This window comes from Poecilia formosa, unplaced genomic scaffold (genome assembly GCF_000485575.1).
Source record: "Poecilia formosa unplaced genomic scaffold, Poecilia_formosa-5.1.2 Scaffold148, whole genome shotgun sequence".
NCBI lineage: Eukaryota > Metazoa > Chordata > Actinopteri > Cyprinodontiformes > Poeciliidae > Poecilia > Poecilia formosa.
The window spans coordinates 848,703-863,408 of record NW_006800087.1 but is presented as its reverse complement, the minus strand read 5'-3'; the positions used below and the strand labels follow the sequence as shown (position 1 = coordinate 863,408).

General features: G+C 38.5%; 1 protein-coding gene across 3 annotated transcripts in view; it reads right to left on the bottom strand.

The window, feature by feature from the left end:
• Positions 1 to 1,888: 1,888 nt before the first annotated feature.
• pi4kab (phosphatidylinositol 4-kinase, catalytic, alpha b) overlaps positions 1,889 to 14,706 on the bottom strand; it is a 32,117-nt gene continuing 19,299 nt past the window's right edge. The window contains exons 27-55 of one of the 3 annotated variants that reach the window (XM_007563516.2): positions 12,970 to 13,053; positions 12,615 to 12,704; positions 12,356 to 12,475; positions 11,202 to 11,216; positions 10,962 to 11,054; positions 10,718 to 10,874; positions 10,516 to 10,643; positions 10,257 to 10,415; positions 9,409 to 9,560; positions 9,204 to 9,311; positions 8,968 to 9,095; positions 8,608 to 8,766; positions 8,428 to 8,507; positions 8,126 to 8,325; positions 7,844 to 7,934; positions 7,356 to 7,523; positions 7,186 to 7,239; positions 6,976 to 7,096; positions 6,736 to 6,865; positions 5,293 to 5,436; positions 5,124 to 5,194; positions 4,922 to 5,025; positions 4,726 to 4,830; positions 4,001 to 4,126; positions 3,788 to 3,908; positions 2,964 to 3,123; positions 2,641 to 2,730; positions 2,464 to 2,547; positions 1,889 to 2,368 (exon numbers count right to left, since the gene is read on the bottom strand). In XM_007563516.2, the coding sequence (XP_007563578.1) occupies positions 2,317 to 2,368; positions 2,464 to 2,547; positions 2,641 to 2,730; positions 2,964 to 3,123; positions 3,788 to 3,908; positions 4,001 to 4,126; positions 4,726 to 4,830; positions 4,922 to 5,025; positions 5,124 to 5,194; positions 5,293 to 5,436; positions 6,736 to 6,865; positions 6,976 to 7,096; positions 7,186 to 7,239; positions 7,356 to 7,523; positions 7,844 to 7,934; positions 8,126 to 8,325; positions 8,428 to 8,507; positions 8,608 to 8,766; positions 8,968 to 9,095; positions 9,204 to 9,311; positions 9,409 to 9,560; positions 10,257 to 10,415; positions 10,516 to 10,643; positions 10,718 to 10,874; positions 10,962 to 11,054; positions 11,202 to 11,216; positions 12,356 to 12,475; positions 12,615 to 12,704; positions 12,970 to 13,053 (3,294 nt within the window). In that variant the 3' untranslated portion in view covers positions 1,889 to 2,316. The remainder of the gene's footprint in view (positions 2,369 to 2,463; positions 2,548 to 2,640; positions 2,731 to 2,963; positions 3,124 to 3,787; positions 3,909 to 4,000; positions 4,127 to 4,725; positions 4,831 to 4,921; positions 5,026 to 5,123; positions 5,195 to 5,292; positions 5,437 to 6,735; positions 6,866 to 6,975; positions 7,097 to 7,185; positions 7,240 to 7,355; positions 7,524 to 7,843; positions 7,935 to 8,125; positions 8,326 to 8,427; positions 8,508 to 8,607; positions 8,767 to 8,967; positions 9,096 to 9,203; positions 9,312 to 9,408; positions 9,561 to 10,256; positions 10,416 to 10,515; positions 10,644 to 10,717; positions 10,875 to 10,961; positions 11,055 to 11,201; positions 11,217 to 12,355; positions 12,476 to 12,614; positions 12,705 to 12,969; positions 13,054 to 14,706) is intronic. The other 2 variants (XM_007563518.2, XM_007563517.2) reach the window with 2 other exon arrangements.

The window sequence follows — 14,706 nt, the reverse complement described above, 5'->3', positions numbered from 1 at the left end:
AAAGCACGAGGATTAATAATGCAGAAGAAGACAGGCAGCGTATTGATTGATTGATCGAGTAAGTGCCATTATCCTCCAATCAGTCAAAAAAGGCAATTAAGAGCTTGACACAGAGTGACGTCACATGCTGCCCTCTGGTGGATGGAAACGTACAATAAGCACAACAGAACTATATTTTGAGCTGATTTATTACATTTCAACTAATAAATTAAATAGCATAAATCAACATATTTACAGAGACTAATTGAGGGAATCCATTCATAAACAAAACGCTAAACTTTACTATAATTACATGGATTACGCGACTCTCCCACAGCGGCAAAGTCAATAACATGATGCAATCTGAAATAGTTCCTCAGCTGGATAAAATTTTATTATCTGGCTTTAAATGATCACCTGAGTGAATCTGAATAGTGCTGGAATAAACTGAACTGATTCAAAATTAATTTGGACCAGTTTGATTCTGGAAAACTGGATATAAACTGGATCTGTCTTGATATTTGGTGGAACTTATGAATAAACTGAATCAAACTATTTCTTCTTTTTCTTCCCAATCACCTTCAGTAGCCAATGAGGCTCAGTAAATCTATATTAAAATATAGAATGTTTAGTTAAAATACAATCCTATGTTGTAAAAAAAACATGTTTTAAAAATTAAGAAATAATGTAAGATTACAGTTGTTTTTCATTTCAGTTTAATGTTTTTTTTGTAACTTCTGTTAAAACATCATTTTCATTTTCCTTCTTTCCCCTTTGTTCTGTAACAAACTCATAAATAGTAAGAACATTTTACTGGAACAATGTTGCATTTTAAACCTTAAAATTCAAATACAAATTCAGGACAAGAAACATGGATTATTCTCCAACTCTCTAAAGTTGTCGATATGTTTCTTAAATGTCAGGTGTTTTTGACACAAGTTCGTAAAATCAAAATTGATTTTAAACTAAATCTACCACCAGATGTCCCATTTAAGATTTATGTTGGAACATAGAAAACTGTTAAAATTGTGATCATGTTTTACTTGTAAAGAATTGTTGGTATCTATGCGACTTCCAAGATATTTGCTGTCTGCTCATAACGGACAACAAATAACTGTAAAGCTTGTGAAACTATTTGGTATATAATACACATTTTGTACTTTTATGTACAGTAGCAACAATTTCCAAAAGAAAGTTTTTCTGTTTAAAGAGCCAAGGTGAAGACAGTGATTTAATTAATTGAAAAGTGTATATAATACTTTTGTGTGTGGCCTAAATAACGTTGAAGCTGCAGGTTGAAGACCCAGAAGTGTGCAGGAAATAATATACAAAGGGAGCAAGTGTTTCTTTTTTTTAGTTAATAGAACTTTATTTAATTTTATATCTGCATTCTCATTCAAAAGGCAAGAAAATAGAAAAGGAGACAGAAAGTGGATCATGAATATAAATATACAAAGAGAAGGTTTGTTTTTACAACCAGTAACAATCAAGAAATTAAATTAACCATATTTGACATGAGGCACAGCCGTCTGAATTACGAAAAGCAAATTCTGCCAGAAGCCGCATTGGACACAGGCCAAATGGTAATTAACATTTAACTTCGTGCAACTGCCCAACATTAAAAATGTACCATAACATTGTCCCACAGGCAACAAAACACTTTGCTTTGCTTCCAGTGCACCATCTTCTCCTTCCCATACTTTGGCAAAGCTACATATTTACAAGTCAGTCTTGATGTTTTCCAGAACTTGTGCGCATCATTTCTCCCGTTGAAATGGAAAATATGAAAAACTCCAAAATACACAGTGACACACCCATGCAGATACAGTCAAGTTTTTCTGTAAAACACATGGCACGGGTCAAACAGCTCCAGCTGGTCCATCAGAAAGAGAAGCACAGTAGTACAGTCAGGATGTAGAACAGGATGACTGAATAGGCCACATTGGTCAGAACTGGCACGGGTTTACTTCTGTTACCATAAAACATCCACTTACAGTCAAATTCCAAACCCCAATTAAAATCATCAGAAGCCACATTCACAAATAGTACAATTAAGAACTTGGCACAAACTCTGACAAAGTATTTACTGAACGTGCAGATAAACGAGAGATACTCGTTGAAATACACAGAAGTCAAGATGCTAGTGCAACCGTACAGTAAATAGGAGTAAGATTGATTTCAACATAACACAATAAATAAAGGATGATAAAGCAAATACTAAGGACAAAATCCAACAACCAGCAAAAACAGCTAAGTTACAATTTCCAGACGGGAATTCAACAAAAGGCACATACATTATGTACCGGCCAACAGACGCTCATGCTCAGGCACTTACGTTTAGTACGGGATCTGGTTTTGGTAGTACTGGAGCATATCGTACGTTCGGCTCCTGTACGTAACAGAAAAGAGGAATCAGTCAGAAAAAATAAATAAAAATTCTGGAGTTTAACATTGAAGAATGAAACATGGATCAAATTCGCCGACCTGTTGCTGAGGAAGCAGTTCTGGATGACTTTAATGATGAAGGAAGCTGCATCTTTCTCACTCATGCCAGGGTTGAATCGTTGACTGCATGTGCAGAAACATTATAAGCAACAACAGCTAGTGGTATTTTAAACACTATTTTAAACACTAAATCACCAAAAGTCGAGCGGGACTCACGTGAGTAGTTTGATGGTCTGCCCTCTGAAGCAGGGAAGTCCTGTGTCCAGCATGAGATTTACTAAAGAGACCACGGCGTCCATGTAGGGCCTGAATCAATGCAGGAAAATGGATTATTATCATCATTTCAAAACTATCTCACTGTGCAGTTATCATTTACTCTAGGCTGGTGGTGCTCCCTCTAGGTGATGGGCAATGTCATTACAGGAAGTCACGAGTTGGTTCCTGATATTTCTTTGATTAATTAAACATTGCCCGTTTTTTTAATCGGTGCTCCTGAGATTGGGGACTAAAGATGGGCTTCGGTCTCTTCGCAAGCTCACCTCACAGCCAGGTATCCCCTCACACACATCTCCATGAACCACTTGAAGGGCGTCGCCTCCATCTTCCCACCCATGATCATCACCATCTCATCCGTCAGTTTGATATCCGGCTCCCAGCCGAGATTCCCTCCAGGAGAACTTTCAAACATGAACCCAAAGTCTAAAAGGCATAAACAGCCACAAACGTGATGGTTAAAGGTTGGGACTCTCTAGTGCAACATGATATTTTGCCACTATAAATACACATGAGGCTACTTTAAAACAGCTATAAATATTGTGGATAAAAGATTAAATAAAAGGAATAACTATACATTCAAAGATTTTTTTTTCACTGTAGCTATAATTAGTGACGTCCAACAATTTCTAGAAAAAATATAGCTGATATTTACTATATTTCAATATATACTTTACTTTTTAAAGAGCTTGTTTTCTAGACATATTTAATTGGCAACACATCATTTCTTGCTTCCCAGAGGTATAAATATGTCAGCGGCTCTCTTTTTGTTATAGTAAGAAAGTCGAGAGAACATGGGATTTATTAAGGAAGATGTTTGTTTATATCAGAAAAAAAGAAAAACTCAGACTCACTGACAGAACTGCAGCAAGAAATTTGAAACTCTACTTTATAAATCAAAAATAAATATATTTTAAGGTTGTTTTTTCTTTTCTTACACATCTTCACCAGGAGTGCCAATATATGTGAGAGGTTCTTTATATTTTGCAAATGTTGCCAGAGTTTTTAAAGTTTTCTTTCCATGCACAGATGTTTTGCGAAACTGTTGCAAAAACATTCCAGAGAGACGAAAACAAAAAACATGCTGCACCGATGTGAATGAGATGGCCCTGGCTGTCCAGCATGATGTTGCCGTTGTGTCTGTCTTTTATCTGCAGCAGGAAGAGCAGCAAGCTGTACGCTGCCATACTGCGGATGAAGTTATATCGTGCCTGGAAAGACGAGCGTTAGTGGGGATGTAAGTCTGCACTGCAGCGACAGGAACATTTGGATGAATAATGTCAGGAAGCCTCTGTGAGTTTACCTTCTGAAATGCGAGTGTGGATTCGTCTCCATACTGATTCCTGAAGTAATCGTACATGCCAAAGTCGGTCTGTCGGCCCAGTTGGTCCCGAGACTTGCAGTCAGGGATGCACTCAATCACTCCACACTAAGAAAGCAGAGATATTACATGTATATAAAAAGGCTGAATTACAGAAAGTATGTCCATAACTTCATAATTCAACACTTGAGTTTGTAGTTTCTATTTAAGGTCTACTCTGTAGTAACTAAGTAAATAGGGATCATGTACATTTTTCACATTAGCACCACAATTTCCAGAATGTTCAGCCCCTTTAGCTGGATTTCAAAGTTACATAGAGAAAATCACTTTAAATTTAAAGTTAATAAACTTGTAAAATAGTGATGCTTTCAACCTGCTAAAACAGGACAACGTGTGCATGTATGCGTGTATGTTTTAGACAACGTGACGGGGTATAAAGTATCTGCCAAATATTTTTCCTTTCACTTATTTTCTTTTTAGAAATAAAATGAATAAAAAGGGAAGTAATTCCACACTATTTTAGACTTTAGAGGAACCCTATGTGGGTTGGTACCTCTTATTTTACGAGGGTTTTGAGTATGTTTTAGTTCTTGAAAGCTTTTGTACAATTAATTTAGACTGGTTACCCTTTCATACTCCCTTTTCCTACAGGTACAAATCTTGTGATATTTTTCGACTTCTTAGTGTCAGGAAGAGTAAAGTCTTACTCCAGGTGCTGTGGCGACCACTCTGTACGGAAATACATAGAGATCCAGCCCCACCATCTGGAAGATGTTCTTGAACAGGCTGATGATCTGCAGAGCCAACATGTCCTGAAAACACACAAAAAAACTAAATGGTAAGAAAAAGATAATCTGTTAAAAGATGATCTGTGATGACATCAGGCAATCGAGCAATCGAGACCTGTCTGCAGTCGTCTCCAACTTTGAAGATTGCCGCCTGCCAGCAGGCTCTGGCCTCTTCCTCAACGTCCTTCTCGTCCTCAGAACGTAATTGGCACCGAAGACCTGAAGGAAGTTGTGCAAAATATTGAGAATGTATAAATCTTTACATGTTGAGGGCAATTTATCACACAAAGTTGAATACTTTGTTTGACCAACAGTACCTTCTTTTTCTAGCTCACTCACTCCACATCTCTTAACTTTGAACTTGGCCAAGTACGGTGCTTTGGCAGCACTGAGTAGAGGTGCAAGAGGGAGAAAGTGATTTTTAAACTTTTTACAGACAAAGATAATTTGCTAATTCTGATCGTTTGTGGTTGATTTGTAACCCACCTCTGCATGGGAGTACCGGACTTATAATCTATGTCCAAAACTATGGCCTCAGGGTTACTGGGAAGGTAACAGCCATGCTGGACTTTAATCTGCGCCAATGCCTCCAGACAGGCCTTCTTCCTCTCTTCCCCTTTAGGAATAGGTCTGAAAAAGACAAACAAAAACAAGTTAAAAACAAGTTTTCCAATCTCTGTGTTTGAATGTTTGTTACTTAGACTACTGAGCCCTATGGGCATCAAACTAAATGACTTCAGACCACAAGTGACAGCGTTCTTCTGATGCAAGTCACAGAGGAGAGTCACTAATACTGAGCGGAGGCCTGGGGACGGCAGAGATTTCTCCCCTGTTGTTGCAATTAGTGCTGTAATGAGGGCAGAGGGGAAACTTTCCGCCTCTTGTGAGCTGACAGAACACCTTCTGTCAGAAACCAGCTCATTGGCTCCAAATATTCACTGACATATGATAACACAGCAAAGTGTTTTCCAGGGCAATAGATAATGAAAATGACAGAGGAGCAAATAGTCACTAAATTAATGAACAACAAAGGGATTCAGAGGCAGGAAGTGAAACAAAACACCTTCGCCGTTGGGAAAACACATCATAAACCTCAACAGATTACCTGCCGTGTTTTCCTCAACAAAAACTACTCACTAGTAAATTTAAGACTAAAAGAGAAGATCAGCATTCTTTATGTTTCACTCACTGTCAGTAAGTTTGACTAGAAATGTATGCATTGGCACCATGACCTAAGACAGTATTTAACAGGACAAATGGTTAAATACTAACGATATAGAGGATAAACACATGAATGTATGTCCTCTATACATTCAAATGTATAGAGGATAAAGTTAGGAGTGTTATGGGAATTATAAAAATAGTAGATTGGAATAATTAAAAAAAAAGATTTACAATTTTTTGAATGTCAGTCGTCATTAGAACTTTGCAAAGAGATTTATGTCAAGGACCTTTTTTTGTTCCAACAGGGCCTGTTACATGAGACATTACATGATGGTGGTGTTTTTGTAAATAGTAACATTATAAATCAGTTTTACCCACTCCTTCCACTGTGGTTCTAAATGCTCTTATTGTCACTTTTGAGTTTTATTATGTTTTTTTCCTGTGTTACATCAGTGAAAGCCTCTTTTTTTTTTCTCATCCCTAAAGCCAATCAATGAACAGCAGCCTGTTCACGTCACATTTTGGTCCTGCTCAGCTCCAATGATCCCTGCTCCCAATCAGGGATTAAAAAAGCAAGTATTAGGCTGGAAAAACTAGAAATGGAAACCCTTACAAAGTGGGCTGAGTACAGCAGAACCGTAGCTGTCTCCTTTGATGAACAACCATCCTTAGAGTCAGTGGAAAATGGGAACGTGAGGCTTCAAGGTGGGGAAAAAAAACAGCCTTTAAAGGATGCAGTTATGTTCAGGTTTAAAGAGCTCCTACTTGATAATGGCGGACACGTTGGTGATCTTGTTGAAGAAGTCAAACTCTCTTTGGTAAAAGTCTTTGGCTGGGCCAGACAGAGATCCAGTGATCTCCTCCACCATCTCTTCCAGCAGCTCCCCGATGTCCGCTGCATAAACAATCAAAAACAAAAATAAAAAGCAGACCATTTTTTTGCAGTCTTAACCCCTCAGGATGTGTTGTTTGTGTGCTCATGTTGATTCTGGATAAATATCTCACGGTCTTTATGGTGTCCCTCCTCGTCCAGGAACATGTTGGTCTTCATGTTCCAGATGAACTGGTGAGCCAGCAGCTGAGACTTCTGAGCAGCCCACAGGATGTACTCTCTCACATAGCCCATCTAGATTTGCAAAAATGGATAAAGTTAGGAGTGCAAGCACACTGAAAGAGTTTAAATAAATTTGCCACATCAGAAAATGAAGTGCCCACCTTATCGTACCGAAGGGCTTGGACAATTTGAGGAATATAAAATAAAATAGCATCCTAGTAACAAAATAAATGAGAAAAAAAATACTTTTAATGCATCCGTTTTGACTTATTAATACAAATTTTGCAATACTAATAGTAATTGTACATATTTTACGTGTGTATTTGCGTACAGGAGGAAAGGAGCGTAGCACTTTGACCCCATACTGGGCCGTGAGAGGGTGAGGAGGGTACATGGAGGAGAAGTAGGACAGTCCAGTTGGTGGATCTACTGGCGCCCAGCACAGGATATGACTCAGTTCTGGGGAGTCCGCATCAATTGTATGGCAGGTCACCAAGAACTGAAGGAAAATGTATGAAGAATATAATTACATCACTTGGCCAACAAGGTGCAAAGAAAAGCCTCCAGAGGAAGCTCTGTTAATGAGTCATTTAGGTGTGTGTACAAATAAAACAGGTTGTAAAAATAAATTATGTAGAAAATGATTCAGCTCTTTGGGGACGACTGGTCTCCTGTTTCTTCTTTAAACACAGAGCTCATTAAGAGTTTGTTCAAGCAGAGCAAAACGACAAGGACAACAGGAACCTTCCAGAACAAAACATCAACTATGAGATCAGTGAGCAGCTTTTAATCAAAAACTTTAAGGCAAAGTGAGCGAACCTTCACTGCTTCAGGAACGTCACACACAGCAGCCGGATCCATTCGTACCAGACGCGTCACTTCAGACACAATGGACTTTGAGTTTTTAAATCTGAAACACACACAACACAAAACTGAGAACGTACGCACTGATGAAGAAGCAGCAATAAAGACGTAAAAAAATAAATAAATAAAAGGATTCACCCTTTAAAAACTGAACTTCAATATTTACATACAAATAAAAAAACGAATACATATTTTTAATTAAACCCATTGAGGTTTAATTCCTGTTAATTTGTGTACCTGGCAGGCAGCTGCAGAGCCAGGTGGGGAGATATGGTCCAGGCCATGTTGACGTTGTCTTTCCCCTGTTTTTCTGACAAACTGATGTATTTGGACCTCCAGTTGGCAATGCTGGTTTCCACCGACTGCTCTGTTGCGATGGTGAGCTCCTGAGTGGATAACGGGTTGTACCAGATCGTCAGACGCTCGATCTCACTGGCCTGGGGAAAAGCATAAAGACCTTTCATCATCAAGGACCAGGTTCCGTACTTGCCTTTGCTACAGTATATTTACAAATTACAAAAGTTAATGAAGGTGAATACCAGTAAAGCCAGTAACAGAATCCTGCGTTTCATGTAATATTTGTGCAGCTCGGATCCTCGGTTGTTTACTTTAGAGAGTCCTAAAAAAAAAAAAATGACGGAAACAGATGAGTGATCTGTATGTCTATAGTAAACCAAAATAAGAAGGAAGGTTTAATTATGCTATTCTGAGAGTTTCACCTGACTTCTTGGAAATGGTGGACATCCCGGAGGTCAAAGGGTAAGTGTTGATCCATCCCTGGGCAATCTGCTGCCTCTGACCAACAACTGCGTCCAGACTGTTACGGCTATCTGCAACTGCCATTACAGATAGGCCTTTCAATGACATCTCCTGGGGATCTAGACAAACACTAGCATCACAAAGCCATCCTAAATTCAGAACACATGTACGGTTTCTGAAGATCCTTTTTTTTCCCCATAAATCTGATTTGACTAGCAAGGAAATTCCTTTTAGTTGAGATATTAGTGAATTCTCCGTGTGTCTGAATGGATGATTCATTTATTTCCTGTGAAAGACCAGACCGTTTGTCAATGTTCTACCTGGTGGGACCAGCTGGGTGGCAGTCAGGTACTTCTTGTCAGACAGCAGGCAGGCATAGAACTTTATCATTATGCTGATGTCTTCTCTGAGCCTCTTATCTGCCTGAGTGGGAAACCTGGGTGCAACACTACAGAAAAACAGACAAAAAAAGGCGTTTATGACAAAATATTCAGTTTAAAATCTAAAAATATAGATTCCTATTCAATCTAAACTCATTTTAAACCCCCTTTTGTACCTGAAGAAGTCGAAGGCTGTGGAATAGATCTTTTCTCGCAGCATATTTCTGATAGTGGCGTTTGTCACAACATCAGCATGTAGTAGAGTTAAACCCAAAGTCAGCAGTCTGAAGGGAAGAAAAGTTCATGTCATACTGTACTAAGTCAGTGGTTTTTCAGTATTTTTACTAATCAGAGTGATGTTTTCATGATGACAAATAATACCTGAATCTTGGCCCAATGGCAGCGACGTGTCGGTTCATGTTGCTTTTGGATCCTCCGATACTCAGTGAAAGAGATCTCTGCAAAATGGAAATGAAGATCTCCACCTGGTCTGCACTGCTGTATTTGGCTATCTCGAACCTCTGCACCAGGAACTGAAAGCAGAGCAGGAAAAGGTTTGGTGCGAGTCAGAATTAAAATAGTCCAGCAGTAGGTACGGGATGAACAAGGATGTTTTCTGTCTTAAAACAATTCAGGCAGGACAGATGTACTAAAACTCCCTTTTCTATATTTGGAGAGGTCAACCAAGATTAACACAGCAGCTCGTTTAAAAAATGTGCCTGTATTAATTTAATTCATTCAATTGCTTTCTGAATGCAAATAGGATGAGAAAAAAGCCACTGAAATACAAAAATAAGCAAAACTACTCAGTTAGCGCTAAAACACTGACGTTTACAGTGATAACTTGACAAAATGTGAAAAGTTCAAGATTATGAATACTTTTGCTGGGCATGCAAACCTTTAGTCTTCTAATTTTTTCAACACCTCACTGAGAGTGCAAAAGTACATTTTAAGTGTTTTTCCCACAGCAACAACTTCTACACTAAAGAGCACTGTTTGTACGATTCGATAGGGCTATTTTGTAAGGTCTGTAAAAACCAAAACTATGAAGTAATAGTCAGTCAGGTAGCAGCTGGACAAAGTATGAGCACGTGATTTCTGATGAACAAACATTTGAATTGTTCTTCCTACAGTTTCACATTACTTTAACATTACCATAACACCAGTGAAATTAAAACATAAAAATTCAAAAAGAAAAGATCAAAACTGAACGACTGCATCTGACTGACCTCTATCCAGAGGAAGTGAGGTACGACATCGGGAGCGCAGGGTGCAGGCTGGCTTCCCTCCGAGACAGCTAGGGGTCCGGCCCCGGCTTGAGTTTCTGAAAACAAACCCATCTTCAGCTCCACGCTCATCTGCCACGCTCCGGCCATCTCACGCATGAACTAAAACGGAAAGAATTACAATATTTAAACACAAAGATGCACAGGCGTTTTTTAATATATTGGTGACATATTTTTTTAAAAATACGTAGGAAATACATACTGGCACTTCCACCCCATTGTGTGCAGCAAGCAGCCATTCCCAGCAGGCGATAGCAGTTTCCATCCCATGCTCTGAAAACATCTTCAACGGAGACCAGCACACATGGTGCAGCAGCTGTGGATCACAGTCTGAAAGCACAAAATCACATCGCAAATTCATATTTTGATTTTATGAGACAGAATGGCCGAGAGCTGATACTCACTTTTGGTATTTATAAGCAGAGCGGCCATCTTGAACATGCATTGCGTGAAGGCTTCAGGGTCTTTTCTTTCAAGAGCGCTGGTCATCTGACTGATCATCAGCTTGGTAAGGTCAGAGTGGCTGTGAGTTGCTTCTGAAAACTGGATCATACCAGCCACCTAATGAAAAAAAAAAACACAAACAGATTGATGAATTATGCAGTCTGAATAAAATCTGCAGGAAACTAATTTAATGCTAAGCTTTACCTCTCCAGTGTACCGGTTCCTCAGGTTGAGTGATGCCATAAAGTTGGAGTAATCCTTCTTCACACACCCTGGTCTCTCTGTCAGCTGAGTCACCTACAGAGAAAACACACTTTGTAAAACTTAAGACCAAACAGCGAAAAGCCTGTAGAGTAAAACATGCATCTTTGCAGTAACCGTTTAAGATAAAATTATCATGCAATGCTTAAACCTTGTCTCTCTGTATTTAGTGTTGAGACCAACCTGAGGGAAAGCAGCCTAGTGTTGGCAGCACGATGGAAGACAGCATCAGTTTAACCAGTTAGCCAAATGGGCAACCACCCATTCAACCCAACCGTCCATTGCAGGTAAGTAACCAGGTAAGCCGTAAATCAGCCAAGCAACCAGGAAGGCAGTTAAATAAAGACAAACACATCAAATGAAGCAAATAAAAAGACAGATTGAGCAGAATGCAAGCACAGGAGCATATAAGAAATGCTCAGCAAGCAAAATAACGTCACACAGAGCATGCACACACACAGCATACAGTTCCGTAAGCAGGCAGATATCGGTTGTTTACAGGCCAACTGTATGGGTTTCAAACTGAGTGCAACATGTTTGCACAAAACAAGACTTCATCAGTGGCAAGAAAAAAGCCAGGTGGCTGCCATAAATGGCACATGTGCTCTTGAAAAAGAAAGCAATCAATACTGAAGTTTAATAAGTAACCAGCCAGTGGGCAATATAAGGTAGCAATATTTATTGGAGGTACCAGAAATATAGATATTGATGATGACCAATAACAGACATGTGTTATATAATTCTGTACACTTTCAACACTCTGAAAATACATGACCACACGGCTGACGTTGCTCCCCTGCTTTGGTTAAATATCCCTCAATCCTTTGAGGCATTACTGTTACATGCTGAAACAAATATCACATGATCAACCCGTCTCCAACCGAGACACACACACAAGTGACAAGATAAAAATCAACACTGTCCATTAATACCACCCCAGTTTTACTCATCGCACCAAAACATATGTTAAAAATGAATAACATCGGCTGATATTAGCATTAATCTCTATTCATGCTGTATAATTTTGACAGCATGAAAAAGAGAAAATACACTATTAGTGTGGACCCATTTTTTGTTTTTCTTGTTTCATTGAGGTTGTGTGTTGTATCATCACTACCCTCCAGAAAAACATGTTTTCAAATAAATTATTAAATTGCGATTCATGCCCAAGATGTAAACTGTATTTGCTTACATCTAGCTAAAAGGGTTTAGTAATCGCTTGCCATTCAAAGGGTACATCACAATTTTTATAGCCATCTAGTTTTTATCTTTATTTAATCTAATTTTTTTAAATTATGCTGATTTGAAGTATGTGTTATTGTGCATCTGTGACTCACCCCCAGTGTAGTGCTCTGCCTGTTGTAGCCTGCAAAGTGCAGAATGCTTTCTGTGGCCATGGCGAGGCCTGTGTGCTGAGTGAGTCCTGACACCCAAATCTGATGTTTGTTCAGGTACTCCTGCATGAAAATTACCAGAAAACATTAACCTCATAAAATACTTTTGTAAAGCCAATCTTGACTTGATTATTCTGGTAAAAGAAAAAAAAAAATTCCATTGACTTTATTACATTTGTCAGTGATAAAACAAGAAACCTACCTGTAGGTGGGACTTTGTGACTGAAGGGGCCCATTTCATTGCTTCTTTTAAGATCTCACCACAGCGTGCCGCAAAGTCCTTAACGATGCTCTGCAATGAAATGCAAATGTAAAACTTACTCATCAAGAACATGAGCAAATATTTTCACTAAATGAGGTACAGAAATTAACTTCACTCTTTAACTTATTTCAGCACAGTGTATCACATTATCAAAAACTAATATTTGTACCAGTTATCACTTTATTTTTTGTTATAAAATATACTCTGAGGATTCGCACTAAAATTGATACATATGTGTAAAATAATACTACGCTGCCCTCTAGTGTCCAAATGTGGTTTCACAAGTCAGACTCACCTCTCGAGCTTCGTATGTGTCTGGAACAGTAATCCTGTAAGGTGTGTCTGGAATGTCATAGTAAGGTTGATCCTTGTGAATGTCCTAAATAAAGAACAAGGAAATGTATCATTTATTATATAACTTCAAACATTTAAACCATTACAACTGCTGGGCCGGGAGTCAAAAATTATTTCTTAACAGTAAGTGAAAATAATGCAAGATACAATGATGCTTATTGACTGTTACATATTTAATTTTCAAAAAATAATCAAATTCCTGCCTGTTCTTCTAGTTTATTTCCAAAGTTGTTTTTGGTTTTGTTTTTTGTTCTCATACTTTGATATTCTAATCTACCACCTCAGGTTCAAACTGCACGATTTTTCCATTCAACACATTTAAAAATCTGGAAAATGTCCTTGTTTTGTGTCCGGCCTTTATATTAAGTNTTAATAAGTAACCAGCCAGTGGGCAATATAAGGTAGCAATATTTATTAGAGGTACCAGAAATATAGATATTGATGATGACCAATAACAGACATGTTATTGTCTGTTAGTGGTCCTACGTAGTTTTAGCCACATAAAGACAGTCACAAAGTCGGCCTTCTATCACCTGAAGAACATCTCCAGGATTAGAGGACAAATGTCTCAGCGTGATCTAGAGAAACTCATCCATGCATTTATCTTTAGCCGCATTGATTACTGCAACAGCGTCTTCACAGGTCTGACTAATAAATCAATCAAACAGCTGCAGCTGATCCAGAACGCTGCTGCTCGCGTTCTCAGTAAAACCAAGAAGATGGAGCACATAACACCAGTTTTATAGTCCCTACACTGGCTCCCTGTAGCTCAAAGAATAGACTTTAAAATACTGTTGTCAGTTTATAAATCACTGAACGGTTTAGCACCACAATACATTAAAGATCTGTTATTGCTGTACCAACCGTCTAGACCCCTCAGATCTTCTGGTTCTGGTCTGCTCTGCATCCCCAGAACCAGAACCAAACAAGGAGAAGCAGCATTAAGCTTCTATGCACCACAAATCTGGAACACACTTCCAGAAAACTGTAAAATAGCTGAAACACTGGGTGCCTTTAAATCTCAACTTAAAACCCACCTGTTCAGAGTTGCTTATGGCTAAATTAGGATTAGTGTGGGTTTTGATGTCTTCGATGTTTTTAATGTTTTTACCTTTAGTTTTTATGTCTTTGGTGTTTTTAATGTTTTTATCTTTACTTTTCATTTAGTTATTAACTTCTTTTTATTTCTTTTTCTCACTGTCTACGTTTTAATGACGTAAAGCCCCCTGGAAAACGTCCCAGTTAAAAGACGTTTAACTAAAGTTCTACAGGGTTTAGAGTCCCAGTTGACGGCGTTTCAACTAAAAACCTAGAGGTTGGAGTCCTTGTCAAACAGTGTTTCTGACTAAAGTCCCAGAGGGTTAGAGGCCCAGTTAAACGACGTTTAACTAAAGTTCTAAAAGGGGTGCGGGTTTTAATGTTTTTATCTTTTTTAATCTTTTTCAAAATCTCTTTTTTCTCACTGTGGTGTGTTTATTCAATGTCACATGCTGTTTGCATTTTAATTATGTAAAGCACTTTGAAATGCCTTGCTGCTGAAATGTGCTATACAAATAAAATTTGATTGATTGATTGATTGATTGATGTGTTATATAATTCTGTACACTTTCAACACTCTGAAAATACATGACCACACGGCTGACATTGCTCCCCTGCTTTGGTTAAATATCCCTCAATC